Source organism: Dysidea avara, chromosome 15 (assembly GCF_963678975.1).
Source record: "Dysidea avara chromosome 15, odDysAvar1.4, whole genome shotgun sequence".
Classification (NCBI taxonomy): Eukaryota; Metazoa; Porifera; class Demospongiae; order Dictyoceratida; family Dysideidae; genus Dysidea; species Dysidea avara.
Window position 1 is genome coordinate 3939817 of NC_089286.1, and position 25418 is coordinate 3965234.

The 25418-nt window shown below is 36.4% G+C and overlaps 1 protein-coding gene across 1 annotated transcript in view; it reads right to left on the reverse strand.

Moving 5' to 3' along the window:
- LOC136245217 (extracellular matrix organizing protein FRAS1-like) overlaps nt 1-25418 on the reverse strand; it is a 66896-nt gene that overhangs the window by 39500 nt on the left and 1978 nt on the right. Inside the window, exons 2-15 of the mRNA XM_066036713.1 lie at nt 24170-24466; nt 22543-22983; nt 17549-17686; nt 17277-17501; nt 11928-12065; nt 11654-11875; nt 7286-7423; nt 7030-7233; nt 6841-6978; nt 6549-6752; nt 4181-4318; nt 3919-4122; nt 3693-3830; nt 1434-1637 (exon numbers count right to left, since the gene is read on the reverse strand). Of these exons, the coding sequence (XP_065892785.1) occupies nt 1434-1637; nt 3693-3830; nt 3919-4122; nt 4181-4318; nt 6549-6752; nt 6841-6978; nt 7030-7233; nt 7286-7423; nt 11654-11875; nt 11928-12065; nt 17277-17501; nt 17549-17686; nt 22543-22983; nt 24170-24466 (2829 nt within the window). The remainder of the gene's footprint in view (nt 1-1433; nt 1638-3692; nt 3831-3918; nt 4123-4180; nt 4319-6548; nt 6753-6840; nt 6979-7029; nt 7234-7285; nt 7424-11653; nt 11876-11927; nt 12066-17276; nt 17502-17548; nt 17687-22542; nt 22984-24169; nt 24467-25418) is intronic.

Sequence of the window (25418 nt, forward strand, 5' to 3'; positions counted from 1 at the left end):
GCCTACATCCGCAGATATGCTAGTGGACATTTAATCCCTATAACCCAGTGCTTGAAATAAACAGACAAAAATGCTAGGACATAGCACCTAAACTAAACTATTTTTGATCAGACATTTGTAAAACTTGTTCAGAGATTGAATACTTTTACCATGAAAAAGTATTATATTAAATCTGATATACATTTGTCTGAGTAAATTTTATACCAATTTTGGTTGGACATGATGTCCAACCAAAATAGAACATGTTCGGACAAACACCAATTTTGGTCAGAAAATGTCAGATGTCCAACCATTATTTCAAGCACTGATAACCACAACTGTAATTAGGGAATTAAACATCCACAGTATATCTTCAGGTGTAGGCAACCTCCCTTGTTTCCCTACTCGTTTCCTATAATCCCTAATCAAACTTAAAATTCCTAACTTTCCTTAGAGGCTGTTTAGGGTGGGTAATAAAATTCATATACTCCACCTTGTTTTCTAATATACTCCATGCCTTCAGGCACAATATAACATATGCTCAAAACTAGGTTTATCCAATCAGTATACATTTTTCACGTGCAGTGATGTAACAAGGGCACTTATTTTGTCGTGTGAGCAAGCATAGTTGCCATGGAATTAGTATTATCACAAGAAAACCAGCTACTTTTGCTGAGCCTACAGCAAAAACAACCGTGGATGAGGTAAGTAATCCAAGTGTAATGTGAAATAGAGTCTAAAGCAGTTATACGGGCACAATGTGGAGTCTATGAAATTTATAAACCCTCAGGCCCTTAGTAGTGCCCTCGCTTCACTCGTGCGCTACAGCCCGGGCCTTCAGGTTTATAAATTTCATAGATTCCACATTGTGCCCGTATAACTATTATTTATACTTGTCCTAATAAAACAGTCACCTTAATACAACAATCATTTACCATATTCTAATAGAACAGTCACACATGTATGCTAATTAAAAATGAAGTAGGGATCCAAGCAATAAAAGTAGTGAAACAAGAGATGAATGGTAGTATTACAACATAGCTCAGTGGAAAAATCCCTACTTTAGTATTGACTGTGATAACATACCAAATGAAACGTATAGGGACACAGAGTATTGTTAATATACTATCATTCATATCTCTTTATTACTACTTTTCATTGCTTGGGTCCCTCCTTTATTTTAAATTACTATTATTTTTAATTAAGTATGCATGTTGGTCAACAATATGTCAAAATTTCAACTTCAATATTTATCAGTTGCCTTCAGTGCAAACCTGTCATTAGCTAATTTAATGAACAACATTATATCTCATTTGCTTAACACCAACTAAATGGAATGAACTAAATCTACTATGAATACCAAACCACATCATGAAGTAATTAAACATATTCCTATATAAGGATGAAACACTCCAATAAATTTAGTAAAAGAAGTTACATCATAAATCACTCACCATCATCATTTACAATAGTCACTGTAGCACTACCAGGATCACCAACTCTAAAATTATTCAGTATTGATAATGAGTCAATAGTGAGAGTAAATTCTTCATTAGCTTCTAACGTATCATCATTAATAATGCCAACATCAAATGGAACACTGGTCTGTCCAGCAGTGAACATGACCATGTATGGTCCAGAATTGTAATCTTCACCTCCTGTATTGCAAGAATGATAACACTGATTAACTGTATACAAACAAACCAAATATATATAAAGATTGGCTTTAATAACAATGTTACATACACAAAATCTTCACAGTGGTGGTATGTGTTTCAAGAGTATTAAGAATAATTTAAAAATTTAGCTACACAGCATAATTCATATACAAATACTACCTGTGTTTATTTATTTATTATATTTATTAAGGCTTTACAGCACAAGTGCTGAAGGTCTGTAGGACACCTGGTCCTACAGCCTGTTAAATTATTCCATGTGTGTTTTTGTGTTGGAACCACTAGTCCAAAAATTTTACATAGGCTTAACAAAAACAGATCACAGGCCTAATACTGAATAGTATTGGAGTCAATGAATTGTTGCCCGTTTTGCCTTGGTATAAGGAGTTTATTGCATTAGTTGTTTCAATACTGACTGAAGACAGAGTTAGTATAGGCAGTACTGGAACGCTGTTCTATACATATGGCTATACTCCTCAGATGTACACATTCAACTGAGCTGCACATGATACCATGTGCTGTTTGTACAACTGTTCAGGGGTGGTGGAGCAGGCCAAAGAGTGAGGGGGCCAGGTCAGTTGTAAGCTGAAGACCAAAACAAAAAAGAAAGTCACAGCCTGCTGACAATAGCTGCTCTCTAGGCCTGCGCCTAATGTGCTGGCATAATTTTGAGAATAATAGGTTACCAATTTTGTGAGAATAATTTACCGGAATAATTTTAGAACTATCGGACGTCCACGGGAATAATCGCCAATCGGTGGAATTAAGGGGCATGTCTCTTCTTGAGTAACTAGAAGGAAAGTTAAGCTACCAAGAATGATATATTGCTGACATTATTATAGGAGTGCTGCAAAGTGTTGGCTGAAAAGAGGCTGAAAAGATTTTAAAAGATCAATATACTCCAATAGAATGCTCAAATACTCTAATAGACCAGTCAGGTCATTTTAAGTCAACAATTTGCAGGCAGTATCAGGGATTTAACTGCATGATTATCTATAATTCTGAAGCTGGTGCATCTTATACTAGTGTATCTTCTTCAAGTCTTAGAGTATATTGATTGATATCATTATCTTAGTATGTAGCTTTAGCTACAGTTTAAATACTGACACTAGCAGCCAATAATTGACAGCACTTGAATTATTACTACCAGTTATATTATTATTATGAATGCTTGTTACTGCACATATTTTTTCTGAGTTTGTTGTAACTACTTATATGGCTGTGTAATATGGAATGCTTCATATAATGGTTATTGATTAAATCTCGGCAAAACTCCTTAATTATGAACATCTTGAAAATTAAGCGACTAGCCACAGAAATTGAGAATTATTATGGAATAATAGGCTAGATACAAGAATAAAAAAAGAATAATAGGAGCAAATTTTGAGAAATTCTGGAAAGAATAATAGGTAAAACTTTGAGCACATTAGGCTCAGGCCTACTGCTCTCCACCACCTTATTTATAATTTATAACTACACATACGTAGCTAAGTAGCTTGCTACACTGCTTCTCTGAATACTGTGACTGCTCTATTAGAGTATCCAGATCCTGACTGTTCTATTAGAGTATCTCAATCTTTTCTTGCAAACAGTGTCCCATAAAAGTAGGGGGCCATGACCCCCTGGCCCCCTCGTCTCCACCGCCTATGCAACTGTTTGTATATAATGTTTTGAACTGATCAGTTAAGGCATATATTATCACACAGTACAATAGTACTGTATATTAGGAACCACAAAGATTTGGGCTTTTCTGGCCCCCATAGCCACAGTATCAATTTTCAATTGCCAAGCAAATGCTCTAGCTACTTGGCTATGTTGCCTCACACCACACACACACACACACACACACACACACACACACACACACACACACTACAAACACTACACACACCACACCCATGCACACGCACACACACATGCCTAGCAAAACACAACCTTAAATGCTGTGGACATGGAAAATGTGGCAAATGGTTGTCTGTTTGTGTAAAATTTATGTCATCACATTATGTAATGACCAAGTCGCTACACATTCCTCACCAGTAGCTGTTCCATCAGTACTCAACACTTGTACAGTAATATCGGTTGATGATGGGTTACTGAGAACTAGTACAGGTTGTGCTGGTCCATTATTCTCATCATAACTATATGTTGACTGTTCAAAGGAGATGGTGCAAACTATATAATCAACAGAAACATATTATACATGCTAAATGCTGTGTTCATTATTTTGAATATTATATAGTTTATTACAAAAGTTGCTTACCCTCGTTATCCACTATAGTCACTGTAGTATTACCAGGATCAGCTACTCCAACATTACTAGGTAGTGAGGATGAGTCAATAGTGAGAGTGAAGGTCTCATTTCCTTCACATATCATTTCATCTCTTATGGGAACATTAAATGACATACTGGTCACTTCAGCAGGAAATGTGACAGTGTATGGTCCAGAATTATAATCATCACCACCTGTAATATAATAATAGTATAGTAGCTATCTAGTGATGTATCTGTATGCTCTACTCACCTGTAGCTGTTCTATCAGTGCTAACAACTTGAACAGTGATAGGAAATGACGCTATATTACTAAGAACTAGTACAAGTTGTGATGGTCCAGCATCTTCATTAACACTGTATGTTGACTGATCAAATTGTACAGTAATAGCTGTAATAAAATATATTACTAACCTAATATTTGTTTTGTGGTAATATCATACAGTACGATAGTACTGTATATTAGGGACATCAAAGGTGTGGGGGTGATCCGTGATATAATATAACCCAAAAATCTGCCATGATTTTTCCTCACAACGACATGACAGTATTGGTTGGGTAAAACCAAGCCCAAAAGTGTCTTCAGATAGACCCGAAACATTTGCGTCAAGTTGCTACAGAATTTAGAAAAAAATATTCAACAGAATTTTCTACTGCCTGCCTGCCTGCCTGACGCCTTCAGTCAAGCATAGTGAAAAAGTGGCTACAGCCCTAATTTTTTTTGCAGAAACGTTTCTAGTTCACTTAAGAAAAAACCTTTGGTATATTGATAAGCATACAATGCTTGCGCTATTGTCTTATCTTTTATCCTTCTTTACCATGGCCATCAGTCAAGGTTCTACCACTGAGTGTTAATAGACTACAGTACAGCTTCCATACCAGTGCATATTGCATCAAACTATTCAAATACACGTGGTTGCCGGTTGCACAAAGAACACATACGTAAGTGACTCACTGTTGATATCGATCAAGAGAGCAACTCACGGCGAACTATATAGCAATGTGTAAGATAGTTTATTTAGTGTGTTAGTAACAATGTTAAACCGAGTCGAGTCATCCAGGTCCTGCTTTACAGATTAGCTATTCGGGTCTGACTCCACGTACTAAATTAAATGTGGATGTGTTACTACACGTCATAGCATAGCCCTGCTTCTTTTGTGAGCCATGCCCACTTATGTAAATTACAGCCTGTAGACATATGATATGGTAGCCACGCCCATTCATCAGTCCGTAGTATGCACGAATCCACATCCATTATTGTCTGCAGGCTTATGTAGAGCCACGCCCACTGATCAGTTGTTATTGTATGAGTCATAATCTAGTATAATAGTGCTGTGAGTAACTTAGCAGATATTTAGTGGTCATGAGTTTGCAAAAAAACTTCACAAACAAGTATAAGAAAAAATTGGAATTTTAAATTAGATTAGGGACAGTGTATAATGCTGCAATAAATAGTACTGAAACAAGCTGGATCGGAGTAGTACGTAATGTCCAAATACTGCAAAACAATAAGAAGTGAATATCCCTACTGTGCTACACTCAATGCACAGTAGGGATATTCACTTCCTATTGTTTTACAGTATTTGGACATTACGTACTACTCCGATCCAGCTTGTTTCAGTACTTTTTATTGCAGCATTATACACTGTCCCTAATCTAACTTAAAATTCCTAATTTTTTCTTATACTTGCAAATGTAAACATTGTGCATTGATCAATAGTCGATTTTGGGGCATTGATCAATTTTTCTTCATTGAGTTTGCCATTGTATATAGTGAAGAAAGGTGATTACAAGGAAAACTTACCCAGCAATTGATTCCCCTAATCACGGCAAACACAATGGTGCAAGTTTCAACTCCGTATGTCACTGCACTTGTAAGATATAATTGTTTTAGTAAATGCCTGTATTTTATTTTCCCTATATTTGCTGTACAAACTGATTTTTAAACTATGCACATGCCGGCTGTGGGCATGGACCTGGTTTGCTGAAATAGTTTTCCAAAAAGTGTGTGCGTGTACTTTTCTATATACCTATACGTACGTACCCATGTGAGCAAAACTGTTAAATGGTAAAAGCAACCTGCACATAAAAGTAAAAGCTTAATGGAGTCTGTATTAAACTTCTGCACAGGTAAACTTTGTTCTGAGGTGGTTTCTCTTGTAATGACTCTCATAGATTAATGAAGAGTGTGAATAATGGAACGGTTTTGTAGCTGTATAAAGACAAGAAACAACTTTTACTAAAATCACCATTCTTTGAACTACCACAAGAGTAGTAACTCTGTGTCTGCCTATTCTATTCTTAATACCTGCAGTTACAAAATGGAGTTTTTTTTAATGGGCTTAGCAGGCAATCTCTTGTTTTATGTCTCATTTCTGGATCAGTCAGAATACATAAGGACATTTAAATTGATGTTCCGACTATGTGACATGTAATGATACAAAAGTGTGTGTTAAAACTAGCAGTTAAACATTTCCTGTCACAGATTAACCCCAGACTTTGATTTAAACACTTATAAAAGTGCTGTTTTTTAGAAGTGTCACGTTTTTAAAATTCACAACAGTGTACATTGTGAGAGAAGAAATCAACAAATTCCAACATGTACATACATAATAACTTACAATCATCATTGTCTATAGCAACTGTAGCTTGACTAGTGTCACCAAGACTAACACCAGTAGGTAGTGAGGATGAGTCAACTTCAATTATAAACGTTTCGCTTCTTTCCAGTATATTATCATCATTTATTGTGATGTCAAACAAGGCACTGGTCTGTCCAGCAGGGAACACGACAGTGTATGGTCTAGCAGCATAATCAACACCTCCTAAAATGATTAGTATTTAACTTGTACACATTAAGGACAACATGTAAAAGGTCCATCATAAACATTGTCACTAATCACATGTACTCACTAGTGGCAGTATTCTGATTATCTCTAACTTGTACAGTAATATCAGTTGATGATGGGTTACTGAGAACTAGTTGAGGTCGTACTGTTCCATCATCTTCACCAATTCTATATGTTGCTGTACTAAATGACACAGTAGGAGCTACAACAGTAAAACATTAAACTATTTGCGCTCTGATACTAGATCACTTACAGTCATCATCCCATATTGTTGAAGTTAGACTAGCACTTGATGATAGCGTAACTCTACTAGGTAGTGAGGATGAGTCAATTGTGAGAGTAAATGTTTCACTGGCTTCAAATACATTATCACCACTTATTGGTACATTAACTGAAGCACTGATGTGTCCAGCAGTGAATGTGACAGTGTATGGTCCAGAATCATAATCAACACCTCCTGTAATATTATTACTGCTATTAACATTTTGTGATGATGTTACTTGACTTACTAGTGGCAGTATTCTGATTATCTCTAACTTGTATAGTAATATCAGTTGATAATGGATTGGAGAGACTTGTTGTGAATGTCACTGATCCAATACTCTCGATGAAACTTCTTGATACTTGAGTAAATCCCACAGTAGCAGCTGGAATTTTGTAAAATTTAAGGTAAATTTTAGTCAGTCAAACTGCACTTGCAGTAATATTTATTGATGCCAATAGTGTTTTAACATGTGATTTGCAAATCTGAATCCTTAAAAAGCCTGTCTTTATGTAATAGTTGTAACATGGGCATGGGGACTTTGCCTGATATGTATGCCTGACAGCCCGAGGGCTGAGGGCATACACATCAGGCGAAAGCCTGAATGTCCCGTGTTGTAGCTAATATGTAACACTTCTAATCCATAGCAGGTACATTCTGAATACGTTTGGTTATGATGAATGGGAAAATTCTACAGATACCACAGAGAATTTCAGTTACGCAAGTTTAATGTGCTATTGAATAGTTTATGGAACAATTAGAGTTTACTAAAGGCCTACGGTAAACTTGCTTGTAAAGTGGTTACTTCATGTAGAGTGGTAATTTCATGTTATCAGTAAACTAAGTATGGTCCATATTCGAAAACATGCAGAAACACTTGGTGTATAGCACTAGTTCTCAATGGGATAACAAGCAAATTCATTAAGAAGTGTACCTACTGGGTAAATCTCCCAGTAGAAAAATAATATTAAGTGTATCCCAGTAATCCAGACAATTCCAGGAGTGACTAGATTAGTCCACAGTGAACTGCTGCAAGGAAATAAGTAAAGAAATGGGATAGCCTTCTTTCTAATCCCCTTGAAGAATGCCATGCAGTAGAACTAACATGGTATTTGTTAAGTAAAATTACTTAGAATGTTGTATGCATGCATCTACACATGATCAATGCTACACTTGATCATGGTATAGGCATGAGTTGCTTAGTATATATCACTAATCAAATCTTTCTCTGTCTTATTGATCAGTGGTGTAATGGCCGAGCAGGTTATATGGAGTCTCCAGCCTAAATAAAGAGTTAAAAAGGCCACTTGTGCTAGTCAAAGTAAAAGAAAATACACATAGAAATCATCTGGGCAACTGTCCAAGTGTGTCCTTGCTTCTAGCTTGTGTTTCAGCTAACCAATGACATTTTAAGGTACCAGAGTGTTCCCAGTAGCTAGCACACATCTCTAGAAATCCATTTATTAAAATAAGCCCAAGCAAATCAGTGGTATGGCTGCAGTGTAAATGTGTAGTGTGTTGTTGTGGCTATCCATTCATGGTGGAAAATAAAGTTCAATGGTATGTACGTAGATCAATTATTTCAAAATTTGATCTGACTCGGTTGTACCTGAATTCTCTACAGGGTGACTTGAAATGTAGTTGAACTCTGTGACTTCAAATATAGTGGAAGTTTCTACAGGGTGATTTGCTTGTAGCTGATGTCTCTACAGATTTACCTGTAACCTAGCTGAACTCTGTGCAGGGTGAATTGTTTTATAGCTGAGCTTTCTACAGAATAAATTATTTGTAGCTGAACTGTTGCATAGCTGAATCTTCCAAAGGTGACTTATAATATAGTTGAACTCCACTCGTAAATGAAAGTGAACACTCTACAGGAAAATTTGCATGCAACTGAAGTCTCTACAGGATGACTTGTAACATAACTGATCTCTCTACAGGGCAAATTGAAAAGCAGCTGAACTCTCTACAAGGTGACTTGTTACATCATGCATAGCTGAATGCTCTCATAGAGTGACTCATTAGGGGTCTGTGATACATATCAATACCAATACAATTTCTATGTATCACAATATGATACTACGTTGCAAGAATATCAATACTAAGTACATGATGCAATCATTATAATCATGTGTGTAAAATAAAATGTCTGTGAGCCACAGGGTAAGTTCTGACAGGTGAAGCAGAAAACGTTTGACTGTCTCAAGACAGTGCTATAACTGTTACTGGGCAACCAACTTGTCGTCACTTTATACCACTACTTGGAACAAAAGGTAAAGTATAGAAATACTTCACCTTGGAAGCGGACAGCAATAGCAGAATTCAAAACAACAGTACTGTGATTAGCCAAGTGCCCAACTGAAATGCTAAAATCGGATACTCAAGTAACACAGCTAATTTTCAGTGCCTTTAGAGCAGCATCACCCTACTGAATGTTCAGAGGCACAAGTGAGTGGCAGTCATTCTCAACAGCCATACAGCTCTAAGGATTCAAAAGCCAACTCGCCTGCAAACAAAGATTATGGATACTTACCCTTTAGTAGAACCTTACCATAAAAGCAATCCTATATTGAAAAGGTGTTAGCAAATGTTTTTGTGTTTAGATTTACAGCCATTGAGCATTGTCATCAGCCCACCATTCTTACAACTACTCAATAACCTGGATCCATAGTTCACACCGGCTTCTACCAGTCAATTTACCAGAGTATTAATACCTAATCTGTATGAACAGACTAAATCTAAGGAAAAAGAAGTGGTGGAGCATGCAAGAAGTTTAGCATATACATATTAAAAAAGACAGCTAAAATGTATCTGTGCATGCCTGCAACAAATGTAAGATAGAAGAAGTCTTTTCCACACTAGGTAATGTGCTAACGCATAAGAGAAACAGACAGCTTCCAGAGAATATTAACCAGCTTGTGTTCTTACATGAAAATCTTATGGATTATAAATAAATTAATTTCATCCAAGTTTTCAGTTTACTTAATGTGAAGGCTTAAACTTTTTTTATGACTTTTGGATGTACAGTAAATTTACAAACTATTAACTTACAAAAATGAAATTGTGATGTTAAATTAGCTGTAGTACTGTGTGGGTAGTGCATGTGGTCCATTATCAGTTTTCTTCAGTATTGTGATACAGTATCATATATGTGTGATACATGATACACAAAATACCTAAATTGCAAATCCCTACTTATTTTTATGTAGCTGACTGCTTTATAGACTATTGATCGTACACTTGCTAGATATAGTTGAATGTTAAGTAATGGTTTTAAATCCTATTCATTAAACCACTGGAAAGCTTTTCTACAAAAAATAATCACTGGTTTTTGTCCCATTTCTTTAAGCAGTTGGAATGGTAGTGGTTTTTATTAGCAAAACGTGATCACATAATTGTTACATACTGTTGGTTTTTGTGTTGTATCTTCATGGTCTTTAACTTTATTTCTTTGGAAGCACAAAAACTTTAGGTCCAATAGCTATCCTATCCATGTACTGATTTTCAGTTTCTTCCCATAAGTGGTTTACTCTTTAGCCATGACAACATATTGAAGTTATTATTTTTGCAAATAATCAGTAATAACTCTATGACTGCTTTTATCATATTTATAGACCAAGTTATGGGCCATTCAGGGCTCAAAACTGGCTAAAATGAAAGGAAATTTACAGCACAGGTCATTGTCCAACACCACGGAGCAGTACAGCCACACACAGCCATCTCGTGGTTGGCCAGGGCTCCATCAAGACCCCAGACCACTCGTACTGCTTGCCACTGTGCTGAAAAAAGCAGCTAGCAAAAGCAGACCACTTTACTCTGGTCAACCGTGACAGTGAAATTTGATAGTGCATTCTAGTGTTGCACCGATAATCGGTTCAATAATCGGTATCGGGCCGATATTGGCTGCTAGCCGATTAATCGGTTTTGATTAAATCAAGGCCGATGTTAATCTCCACTGCGCTGTGTAGTATAATGATGTGGGGGAGGCTAGACATAAGTTATTTGGCATTTTAATTAAGTTATGTGTTAATGGTTTAGCAGTGACTACAAGCCATGCCCATAATAAACTGTCAGGGTTTAGGCCATGCCCAACAATAAACTGAGGTTTCTAGGTTTCTATGTAGTGCCAGCCACTTGTCTCAACTGTATAGCAGTAGTAAAATGTACTTAAAACCTGTTTACCATGAGTAACTTTTACTTGTGGTATACATCTAACTTTACATTTTAGCCTAGAATGAGCTGTATATCAATGGTTATGTCACTAATATGAGCCATTTAATAATAATGAGGATGAGTGTTAGTGTTATTAGTGTATATCGGATCGGTTATCGGTATCGGCTAATTCTGTTGCTTAATATCGGTTATCGGAATAATCGGCTAATTTGGATATCGGTGCAACACTAGTGCATTCATAAAGCTTTGTGTTTGTGTAAAAAAATCTAACTTCCTGTCTTGGGCGATAAGACTGGTTTTCACAGATCCAGTCACATTTCATTTTGCCTGATATATACACATAAGCCCAAGTGCTACAGGCTCTCGGGCTCATGCATATATACTAGGCAAAGCACTAGAATGCATGCTCACTGTACATAATACCTACAATAAAGTCACTCACCATCATTATCCAGTATAGTAACTGTAGATTGGTCAGGATTACCAACAGTAACACGGGAAGGTAGTGAAGGATCAATAGTGAGAGTAAACATCTCAGTATTCTCCAATATGTTATCATCATTTATTGGAACATCAAAAGGTATTGGAACATCAAATGGAACAATGGTGTCTCCAGTAGGAAATGTGACAGTGTATGGTCCAGAATCATAATCAACACCTCCTCCTGTAACATTATTACTACTATTAACATTTTGTGATAATGTTACTCCACTCACTAGTGGCAGTATTCTGATTATCTCTAACTTGTACAGCAATAAAAAATGATGCTGAGTTACTGAGAATTAGTACAGGTTGTGCTGGTCCAGTACCTTCATTAAAATTGTATAATGACTGATTAAACCTCACAGAGGTACCTACATAATCGAACAACAACATTTATTATACAGTATATCATACACTGTATAGTAGGGATCATGAAGATTTGGGATTTTCTAGCCAAAACTATCACCTAAACAAGCATACTTTCCGTTCATAACAGTTTGGCAGTATTGCTTAGGCATAAATTAATCCCAAAAGTGCCAGCAGAATAATTCACTCCAAAATAACTTCTGTGGAATTTTAAAATAATTTTTGATTTAATTTTCTGCCTGATATGCTGACTGACTGACTATTGCCACTACTTTTTATCGCTGGAACCCTACATCATTCATAAATTAATGCTATAGAAAATGGCAGCATTGTTTACTTCAGCTCAAACATAAATACTTCCCATAAGTTGCTATACTTGAAGTTCAAAATTAGAGTAGTACCAAACTACTGATAATCAGATTGGTAATCGGTAGAAGCCGATAATTAGCTGTTTTTACCATAATCTGAAATCAGTTGTAATGGCCTGTGGCCAGCAGATTATTGTTGGTCTATTCAGCTTCAGCAGTTGCAGTACCACTAGAGGGCTGGTGTCAAAGGCTCTGGCATGTACTTGTTTTCTGGTAACCACAATAATAAAGAGTGATGGTTGGAGCCCTAACCCATTTGTCTGACTAGCAACTTTGAGTTGAGGTAAGTGTACAACCTCACAGCATTGGCTTTACTAGCTGTACTTTTAGTGGAGTATGCACAAGTGACCTACAATCGGGTATTGGTTAACTATTGGTAAAAAAAATATCGGATATCGGTTATTCCTAAAAAGTGGGAATCGGTACAACACTGTTTAAAATTACTGACAGAGTAACTGCCTAACTGACTGATGCTTTCAGACAGGTACATATAACTTAATAATGACAAATACTACTGGGTTAGATTTTTTTACCAACAGATGTCTTTGACATACTGCAATACATACAAGACATGTATCATGGTTTTACCGATTTCTCTGTTCAATCTCTTTTTTAAAATAATAAGTAGAAAACTTTATATCAAATGGCTATGGTGTTTATTAGTAATAACTTTTAGGGGCATGGATTTTGTAATGTAATTATAACCTCTTACGCCTGGAACTATTCTTTCCTTTGATGCAGTGCTGTAGAAATTCACTAGTTATAAAAAGTTAAATAAACAAGCTAAGAGTGTATGTTAGGAATAATTACAAGCTAGTAGAAATCATTGAGTATTCATTTGGGATACATACTCGTGAATAAAATGGGAACCATGCCCTTTAATTAAGTTGCTCATACTCTTGTTAGATGACGTTGCATTTGAGCGGTACCATAGGTCCTTGAAGAAAGGGGATCCTAAATTGTACATTTCATTCCTACCCAAGCTGTGATGGTTTATTAAAACATTGTAATTGCTTTACAAATGAAAACTTCCACACCGCTGCTTTGTAGCATTGTACATCTCATTTATTTCTCTCCTAGCATTTTTGACCTGGCCTGTAAATGAGTAGGGCCTCTATTTGAGACTGGTATTTACTTTGGATAGATTCAAGTGATGCCCAGATTGAATTTGAGTCATGGTAGATTGTAACGGTAAGCATAGAGAAATATATAGATGTATGTATATACAGCGTGTTAGCTATACAAAGAATAGAAACCTACAGCCTAATCATTAGATTGGCTTCAAAAAGTAATTGTAATTGTACTGATTACTTTCGGTGGGTAATTACATCAAGCCTGGTAGTAAGTAGCCTGTGGTCTATTTCACGGTTGTTTAATACATTTAAAATTAGCAAAGCCATAATTAAACCTTGCTGTTAACTTACTATCTAATCCAAAACAGCCAAGCTATAAAAAAAGTGTGCGGCCCTCAAAAAGGCTATGGTGAAAAAAGATGTTGGCACAAAATTCACCTGAATTGTCGTTATTAAAATTTTTACCATTAACCTACCATCACAGCCATTTCTTGGCCGCCACCTTGGATTTCACATCTTTTTTCACCATAGCCTTTTTGAGGGCTGCACACTTTTTTTACATCTTGGCTGTTTTGGATTAGATTTCACTTCTTTTTGTATTTGCATACCCCAAAGCTGGCCTATGGCGGCTTTGGGACTTTTTTAACCTATATTTTTTTCTTCGCCACAGGAAGAATAAAAGATGAAGCAGATGTACTTTAGATATTTCTGATTTTATCAGTAAATGTACAAATTATATATATATATAATACATATATTTATCACAGAATTCTCCATGGTGGTTTCTTTGTAGCTGAACACTCTACAAGGTGACTTCTTCTAGCTGCTCTCTCTACAGGGTGAATTGTTTGTAGCTGAACGATCTACAAGGTGACTTCTTCTAGCTGATCTTTCTACAGGGTGATTTGTTTGTGGCTGAATTTTTTACAGGGTGATTTCTTTGCAGCTGAACTCTCTACATGGTGGTTTCTTTGTAGCTGAACTCTCTACAAGGTAATTTCTTCTAGCTGATCTCTCTACAGGGTTATTTGTTGGTAGCTGAATTTTGTATATAGGTGATTTGTTTGCAGCTGAGCTCTTTACAGAATGGTTTCTTTGTAGCTGAACACTCTACAAGGTGACTTCTTCTAGCTGATCTTTCTACAGGGTGGTTTGTTTGCAGCTGAACTACCTGGTAACATCTTCTAGCTGATCTCTCTACAGGGTGATTTGTTTGTAGCTGAACTATCTACAAGATAACTTCTTCTAGCTGATCTCTCTACAGGGTCACTAGTTTGTAGCTAAATTCTCTACATGGTGGTTTCTTTGTAACTGAACTCTCTACAAGGTAACTTCTTCTAGCTGATCTTTCTACACGGTGATTTGTTTGTAGCTGAATTCTGTACAGGTGATTTGTGACCAGCTGAGCTCTTTACAGAATGGTTTCTTTTTAGCTGAACTCTCTACAAGGTAACTTCTTCTAGCTGATCTCTCTACAGGGAGATTTGTTTATAGCTGAACTTTCTACAGGTGATTTGTTTGCAGCTGAACTCTCTACATGATGGTTTCTTTTTAGCTGAACTCTCTACAAGGTAACTTCTTCTAGCTGATCTCTCTACAGGGAGATTTGTTTGTAGCTGATCTCTCTACATGATGGTTTCTGTGTAGCTGAACTTTCTGCAAGGTAACTTCTTCTATTGATATCTCTACAGGGCGATTTGTTTGTAGCTGAATTCTCTACATGGTGGTTTCTTTATAACTGAACTCTCTACAAGGTAACTTCTTGTAGCTGATCTTTCTACAGGGTGATTTGTTTGTAGCTGAACTCTCTACAAGGAAACTTCTTCTAGCTGAACTCTCTACAGGTGATTTGTTTGCAGCTGAACTCTCTACATGATGGTTTCTTTTTAGCTGAACTCTCTACAAGGTAACTTCTTCTAGCTGATCTCTCTACAGGGAGATTTGTTTGTAGCTGAACTATCTACATGATGGTTTCTTTGTAGCTGAACTCTCTGCAAGGTAACTTCTTCTATTAATCTCTCTACAGGGCGATTTGTTTGTAGCTGAACTCTCTACATGGTGGTTTCTTTGTAGCTGAACTCTACAAGGTGATTTCTTCTAGCTGAACTATCTCTTTCCATAGTTGCATGAACTCCCTACTTCTAGCTGATCTCTCTACAGGGTGAATTGTTTGTAGTTGATCTCTCTACAGGGTGACTTGTTTGTAGCTGATCTCTATACAGGTTACTTGTTTCTAACTGATCTCTTGAATTCTCTTCAGGGTGACTGCTCTATTAGGATGACTGCTCTATTAGAGTATCTCGATCTCGCACTTGCTGCACCAAGTTGGATTTCGTGTTATAACTCCGTGGCTTTAAGTCTGATTCTTCTACACCATTGAAGAGCCTTTCTAAGATGATTACTCCATCTGTACAGCAATTTTCAAAGCATTAGCCCAAGCGGTTTATCTGGTAGGCGTGGCAAACAGTCGTTTTTTTATTAGCTAATCTCGATTGCGTAATTGTTACACACTGTTGGTTTTTTCGTTGTATTTTCCTGGTTTTTAGCTCGATTCCTTTCAAACCACAAAAGGTTTGAGGTTTAATAGTTAACCTATTCACCTGCCGATTTTCAGCTTCTTCCCATACGCGGTTTACCCTGTGGCCTGACAACATATTGGTGTTATTTTTAGTGAATAATCGCTCATAACTCTTTGCCTGTTTATCGTATTCCAGCCACAGTTGGTACCGAGATGCGCCTTTATACCCCCCTTCTGTGTGCCAAATTTCAAGGCAATCAGATATGGCGTTCGCGTTTTATAGCAGGTTTTGTAAGTGTGCGAAAAGAGGAAGAAAAATAAGAAGAAAAAAACAACGAAGAAACTAAGCCAATTTTTGAATTCGCATATCCCGGGAACGCTTGAAGCGATTTCGCTCAAATTTGGAATGTGGAGTGCTGAAGTTGGAGGGAGTGTACATGTCCACAGCAAAAATCTTCTTGTTTCATCAAGGCAGCACAGAGCTACGGAGGTGTGAAAATTGCGTTGTCGTTCTTCCTGTCAATATACTCACGGGTGTTGTGCGCTGGCTTCTTGGGCCACACGACACACTACCGTGTGTCTTGATCTGGACAGGACAGGGATAGTATTGTCATGATATGGTGCTGACATTATCCAATACATTGCAAGGGTAAATCTTGATACATGCAGCCGCTTTCACTTTTTCTCCAGAGGAATAGTCTTACTGTTACTTAATTTGGGCACAAGACAGGCATCATTGGTGTTGATGCACTAATGCTATGATGTAAAGCTGACACTATCAATAAATGATGAAGGGACAATGAATCTCAATACTAACAGCCATAGTCTACTATCTGTCATTATTTCTTTATCCTCTTTGCTCGGGGAAATTTTCTAAACTACTTATATGACCACAACCAATATTAGTGCAGTCTTGGAAATTAATTTTGTTCATAGCATATGTACATCATTCTTGGGTGTCTAAGCATAGTAACCTTGTCAGTTTGTTCTAACTATAACTTGGTAAGTTTAAAGTAACAGCAAAGCGAGAATTAAACCTCCAACAGTACACTTCACTAATATCCCTGGCCTATAATTATTTAAGACCAGGAATTTGTTATTTTTTAATGTACTACAAACCTCCCAACCTATAATCAAGATAAGCATTTATTCAAATGTAGGTTTTGAATGAGGAAATACAGCAGGTACTCTTCAAGACAAATAAACAGCACAAAACATTTAGAAATTATGCAGTGTTTAAAAACACAAAACACTTACCAAATCCAACTCTATCCTGTAGTGATACAGAAGCTGCACTAGTTCCACCCAACAGAACATCTTTAGAAGTTGATGTTATTATAATATTCATTTCAAATGATTCAACAGGTTCTAAGATATTATCATCAACAACAGTGAATGATACATCATGTGACAGGTCTCCAGCTGGTATGATAACATCAACATTATTGTTAGTGGAGCCACTGAAGGTGTAGTCATCCCCAACTGTATACAAGACATTACAGTGATGATCAGATTCTACTAGTACTCACTTGTAGCTGTTATATCAGTTGATTGAAGTGTTAATATGATATCAAATGGTGCTGGTTGTGATACAGTTAGGGAGATGGTAGATGATGAACCTTCTCTACCAGAAAATGTTCCACTACTAAAGCTCACAAAATAAACCACTACATGGAGTAACACAAGAATACAAGTAAACACAAGCAATACAATGAACAAAAACCTACTTCAAAGATTTACTCTTTTACAGTCAGGATGTGCAAGAGGTTAACAGTACTGTTGTGTGAGGATTGTACTCTTCATTAACAAACATAAAACATTGTTTGCTACTAGAGTTTCTTTACCTATGTAGCACTGGAAACTGCTTTATGGTGCAAGACTTTCCCTATTGTGTATGTTAAGGACTTTATGTAGATCTGTATCCAGTTACATAAATAAGTTGATTCCTACAATATGTTATATGAGAAAGGGAGCATTAAACATCAGCATACCATTGTATTAGTAGCACCTGTCCCTCAATATGTAGGTGGGTCTCTAATGTTTTGTCAAAAAAGACATGGAGAGAAAATTTTGAACAAAAAACATTGTGACCTGAGAGAGATCTAACCCGGTTAAGGTTACGGGATAGTGAGTGACTGTCAAACAAAATTTTTATGACATAATTAAGGTGGGCTTGGTGTTGTTGTGTTGTGTATCAGCTGGTAAAAAGTTAAGGATGCATAAATATTTGGTAACATTGGATTAAGAAAAATCAAAACCCTAAATCATGAAAAAATGATATATAGTGTACATGTGGTGCTCATAACTTAAGTATTCTTTTGTCTACTGCAATGCTACAAAGATTTTTGAACTCCTCTTGAGTAGGCAAATAGTAGTAGAGTAGCTAAGCAAAAAACCATTCACTTTTTGATAAAAGCACCAAACTTGGTACAATATTTGCTTGAGTCATATACAATTTCATATTAGATATGGTGTCATTAGAATCACAAACCATATCATATCAAAGAACCTGACAAATAAGCCACCAATAGCTGCAGTACATAACATTTTCCTTTTGTAATTGTATATGTTTGTATATACTGTAACTGCAGCAAAATTTTTAATAACTAAATAAATAGAAGATGTATCGGGAAAGCCATAAAAGTACACAATAGTAAACATGCTGAAACCTTTAATCTGCATAGACAGACAAGCAAGGGATGGTCATATCCCAAAAGCTGATCAAGGGAGGTGTTCATCCAGGTCATTAGCTTGCAATGTTAAGAAGCATGGAGTGGCAAGACATACAAAGCCATAGATGTGTAATATATTACTTCTATGCTGGTACTTTTACACTGAAATATTGGCTCCGTTAGAAGTGTTTAAAAACAGTTTATTTTACCACATTTTGAAAGATTTTCTGATTGCACCTGCAAATGTGAAAAACCATTCATGCTATTTAAGCAAAACAAGGATTTTGGATGTACTTGTATGGTTTACTGACCAGCTAGTAATGGGCTTATAGCCTAGTTTAAAAGTTTCCAAACATCCAAAGGCAATGATTGAATGTGGCACCATACCTCAAATACTTTACTCAACTTCCACAAACACAAAGCAGTGGCGGATACAGGGGGTTGCAATGGTTTCAGTTGAAACCCCCTCTGAAAATAGCGTGTGCCCCTAATTTATTTACGACTAGTCTTGTTGGTGATAAAATTACCATGAGTTATATAGTGGACTTTTCTACTGGTGAAACATACTTTTGCCTTTTGAAATCACCATTACAGCGTTCAACAGCAAGTAGCTAGTTACCCTTTTTTCTTGATCTTTGTCTTACAGCTAGCTAGACTGAATTAATAAATTAATATTGAGTGGAACCTGAAACCCCCTCCAAAAATTTCTAGATCCGCCACTGCAAAGCAAATGATTTCATCAAAGTGTGTCACTTAGCTGCTCTACTATAAGATGATATCCAGGTTTTAATCATTAGACCCTTTCTTTACTAAGAACAAAGCATTCAAAAAATTATGGGATTTTTTAATAATACACAAGAATTTCACCAGTAGTAAACTTCAGGCTTGAGTGATTATGTTGGATCCAGTCTTTTGCTTGATACGTGTAGTGGTATGTGAGATAACATTTGACTACAAACAGCTAAACAGATTTCTGCTTTATATGATTCAATCACTAGACTATTCAGCTGGCCAATTAATTGTTCATGACATACAGTATCATACAGTATGATAGTACTGTATAGTAGGGGTTGGTAAGAAATCATATGGGTTGGTAAGAAATCATATGGTTTCGTGGATTTTCGCACCTTAAAAATGGCCTTGCAATAAATTTTACCCAAAAAAACCACCTGGAATGCATTACTACTGTTATACTGATGCTGTACCTTGGGTAAACGAAGCAAAAAGTTGAATGCTTCGATGTACAGTGAGTTTTAAAAATTTTGAAATTCACCTACATTTCATCTTCCTGCGTGCCTGCGTGCCTGCCTGCCGTAAGAACCGGTAGCGCTAGGCATACGGCTCCAGAAATTTCAGACAGCCAAGGTAATGACGGTGGATTCACAAATCTGTTGTTCCAGTTACGTTCTGTCCACTGCATCATGCTGTTTGCTTTCATCATTCATTTGCTTCTTTGTTCTTCTCAAAGGATAATTAATAGATACGGAACTTAATAGTTGCGGCGCGCCACAGCCCAAACACATGTTGCGGTGCGCCACAGCCCAAACACATGTTGCGGTGCGCCACAGCCCAAACACATGATTTTAACGAAGTGTGAATAGTGTGTGTAAGATGAGGGTGAACGGATGTAGTACCCAAGGAGTTGTCTCTAGCATTTATTAACGCTGGGTAGTCGTTGTATATAGTCTTAATTACCAGTTTAGCTTTTTTGTGAAGTAGCTAGCTAATAATGTCTGTGAGGGGTGGATCCACCTCGGGATCCAGACTTCTAAAAGTGAGGGTTCCACTCTTATAATGGTGGACTCTCCAGCGATGTTTTACTGTAACATCATCAACATTTAGATCATTAAAAATACAGCTGAAGCCTTTAACAGTTGCTATAATAGCTTTAAAAGACAAGGCGATAATTATTTTTAGAGGCACTTATTGCATATGAAGGTAAAAGATAGCTGCTTCAAGTGATATTTATACTATGTGGAAAACAGAAAGAGTATAATATAGCTAGCTAGCTAGACAAAAGCAAGTAAACAAACTAGCTATTTAAAAAATTAAAAATTTCAAAAGGAAGCAGGGATTGATATAATTGTATTTTTTACAAAATAGTTAATTTAAAAATGAAGTAGGGATCTATGTAATAAAAAGTAGTGAAACAAGAGATGAATGATGGTATTACAGCATAGCTTGATGGGAAAGTCCCTACTTTGGCATTGAACAAAATGATAGCTAATTTTCCAAAGTAGGGGCTTTCCCATCAAGCTATGCTGTAATATCATCATCCATCTCTTGTTTCACTACTTTCTATTGCATAGATCCCTACTTCATTTTTAAATTAACAATAAAAAAAAAACTATTATACCAACCCCTACTTCCTTTTGAAATTTTTATTTTTTTAAATAGCTAGTAGGTAATCCTAAGGTTGCAGTACAAGTTGCTGTCAGACCTTCAGTGCTGGTCACTGTTATTAGTGGTCAGTGCTGGTCACTATTCAAAACATTGACATATTCATGCTGGTCACTATTTAAAACATATTCAAATCTCTGCTATATAACTATTATTTTGCAATCAATAGCTAACATTATTTATTATATTATATCTGTGTATATTCTTCTGTTTGTGAAGTTTTCACAGTAAAATTAAATAATAATAATAATAACAAGTACACAGAAAAATTTGGAATTTTCAACTAGAGTAGGGACCATAGCACATCGATAAAAGTACTGAAACAAGTTGCAGTAGTCCATGATATAAATCACAGTAAAACAATAAGAAGTGTTATATCCCTACTGTGCTCAAGATACCATAATGGAAATGCACAGTAGGGATATAACACTTCTTATTGTTTTACTGTGATTTATATCATGGACTACTGCAATTTGTTTCAGTACTTTTTATTGATGTGTTATGGTCCCTACTCTAGTTGAAAATTCCAATTTTTTCTGTGTGCTTGTTTGTAAACTTAAAAAAAAAAAAAATTATTATGACTGGTGAACCCACATGTTCTGCATCTGAAATGCCACCGCGCGCCCCAATTATCGTCTGAAAAGTGAAGTATCCATTATGCTTCATTGTCAGCTTTGTTTAAGCCGTTACGCAGCATTTCGAATCAAGAACTGTTCGAAAAGTACCTCTGCAATCCATGCATACCGAAAGAGATGGTGCCACGTGCGCCCCGGTTATATCAATGATCGCCTGAAAAGTGAAGTATTCATTATGCTTCGTTGTCGGCTATGTTCAACCTGTTACACACCAGTACGAATCAAGAACTGTTTGAAAAGCACCTCTGCTATCAAAATAGCCACTATGACAAATACGGACGATTTCCGTTCTTGTTTCCGTTATGAAGAGAAGCCATCACGAGCTAACGCCAAATCGACACTTTTCGCTGTCACAAAGATGAATGGGACACAAAGGAGGACACTGGTAGTCCATGAAGAATGCATTGTACGTACTGCGGTATGCCAAAAGGCACCTCTCGAGCCGAAGCGACGTTGAACAGTGAAAAAATCAAGCCCATAGCATTAGCCGTTATTGAGTTACACTTGTCTGAAGGCATCAGGCAGTCAGTCAGTCAGCAGAAAGTTCTGTTGAATAAAAAAAAAATTAAAATTCCGTAACAACTTGCTGAAAGCGTTTCGGGTCGATCTGAAGTTTTACCTGCCCCATCGTCGTCTGGGAAAACTGAGGCTGTTTTTCGGGTAATATTATTTTGTGGGCGACGCCTACTTCTTTGTGGTCCCTACTATATACTACTATCATAGTGTATAATTATATTTTGTTAATAATAATAATAATTATATTTGTATACTAGTATATTAGTAAATCACCACAATTAAATTGTTGGCCATTATTACCTTGTTTGGTAATACCAATTCCCTGAGATGTACTCCCAGCACAATTGTTAGCATTACACTGATATGTACCAACATGATCAGTAGTAAAATTTGTGATGTTAAGCAAACCAGTTACCACATAAACTAATCCCATCATGTTAACACTGACTGGATTGATATAGTTATCATCAAGTGGGGGTGTGGTCCAGTTTACAAAGGGTTCTTCTCTTCCATACACCACACAAAAGATGAATACATTATTGACATTGTAGGGAATCTCTACACTGCCTGACTCATCCACACTAACTACATACACTTCATCAGTCACATTGTCTGCTAACAACATGTCAATCATTTCTGTAGAGAAGTTCACTTCATCCAGTAGATCTATTAAGTCCATTGATAAATTCACTTGTGGGAAGAACTCCATTAGTTCCAAAGAAGCATTTATCATTGGTGGAACTAAAGTATGCATAACATTCATTGAATAATTTATAGTGGTAATAGTGTGAGTGGATATGTTACAAATTGGATATTCATTACAAACTATGACAAAAATGTAGTATAAAAATCTGTTCATAAGTGCAAACAAGTATACTCTTTACTTCAATGTAACACAAATAAATATAAATACTTTATGATAATAGGTAAGGGAGAGAATATCCTGCTTTCAATGTAGCCTGTACATAATCATGTGTTAAACTATTAATACTTCTTCTGGTGGCTTATTGGTGTTATTAATCAGATTCTATGGACAGGCTAGAGGTAATACTTAACTCAGTGATATCACTGTATGCATTCCAGTTTGACATTCTATGAACACTTGAAAAAAGGCATTAATGAGATGAGCTGCATGTGAACTGAACATGATGCGGATCACTTAATACCAATAGCAATTGAATGTTTATACTTTTGTGATGTCATTATTTTACAATACACCTCAAATAGAATACAAATAGGCTTGAGTTAAGTATGCTCAAAATTTTGCCAAAATGCTTTCAGAAATTTCTCAAAATTTTCACCCATTATGCTCTTCAGTGTTCCCATTATGCTTGCATTATGCTCCTATGTTAGCAACAGTTATTGGAAAATTTTAATCAGTGAATGTTCTATTAGAGTGATTCACTACAAAGTGACTGTTCTATTTGAGAGTATCGATCTAAAAAGCTATGTATAATGCATTTGAGTGCTCTATTGCAGTTTGCAGTTTACACTGACTGCTCTATTAGGGAGTATCGATCTATTTTCACAAAATTAAGCTTCATAGTTTGAAATATCCACCTAATATGCTAACATTATGCTGGCATGGCACTCCAAACTATTATTCCTTTTACTATGATGGCATATTTGATGCAGGCCTAAACACAAAGGCATGGCTAATGATATAACAATTTACTATAAGAAAAGTTCTTTGGAGTCCCACAATAGAGTTAATTTTCAATCCTAGTAACAGTAGACCATTAATACTTCATTACATGTTCCACATACACCAAAATATGTGGAATGGATTAGCTAAGAAACACAAGTGCACATTATCAATAATAAACCAAGTCATATAGCTTCTTTATGGAATGACACACTTGTCCCTAATAAGATATGGCATAGTAGGCTAATACAGATGGCAACAAAACATTCTATATGCACTAACTTAGTATATCAACATAACTTGATGCTGTCTCATTCCCCAGTTCATTGACAACATTACAGGAATATAGTCCAATAGTGTCATTGGTAACTGTTATGTTGATGGTGGGACTGTCCCTAAACATAGTTAACTCCTCATCCATGTAAAGCCAGCTGATGTTGGGTATGGGGAAACCATCAATTAGTGTACAGTTGATGATAACAAACTGGTCCATGAGGGCTGAATAGTTGCCCCCAATGTTTCCACTAGATGTTGGACATGGAAACTCTGTCACTCCGATATCAACAACTGGACCAGTTTCTATATAATATCAAAAGTAATGCTAATCAAAAATAATGCTAATATCTGAGTTGAACACATGTGATCCAGTCTGACAAAACCAATCTTATAGTCTTTCCAATTATTGGCAAGATTTACAAATCATAACCTGCTCATAATTAGTGTGTCTATAATTTTTAAGTATAGGTTTATCATACACTACAATAGTAATGTATAGTAGGGACCACAAAGAAGTAGGCATGGCCCACAAAATAAAATCACCCAAAAACAGCCTCAATTTTCCCTGACGACGATGAGGCAGTATTGGTTAGGTAAAACAAACTTTCAGATCGCCCCGCAATGCTTTCAACAAGTTGCTACGGAATTTAAAAAAAAATTATTTAACAGAATTTTCTATGACTGACTAAGTAACTGACTGATGCCTTCAGAGAAGCATAACTCAATAACGGCTACGGCTACGGGCTTGATTTTTTCACTGTTTGAAGTTGTTTTGGCCTGAGAGGTTCCTTTTGGCATACCGCAGTACGTACAATGCATTCTTGATGGACTTACCAGTGTCCTCCTTTGTGTCCCATTCATCTTTGCTGACAGCAAGAAGTGTCAATTTGGTGGTAGCACGTGATGGCTTACCTTTCGTAATGGAAATCGTTTGCATTTTTGATAGCGGTTACTTCGATTCCAGAGGTGCTTTTTGAACAGTTTTTGATTCATACTGCTGTGTAACAGGTTGAACATAGCTGACAACGAAGCGTAATGGATACTTTTACTTTTTAGACTATAAAGCTGAGGCGTGCGGTGCCATTTCAGATGCAATATGTGTGGGTTCACAAGTCATAATAATTATTTACAAAAAAAGTTGACAAACAAGTACACAGAAAAATTTGGAATTTTCAACTAGAGTAGGGACCATAGCACATCGATAAAAAGTACTGAAACAAGTGCACGATATTAAATCACAGTAAAACAATAAGAA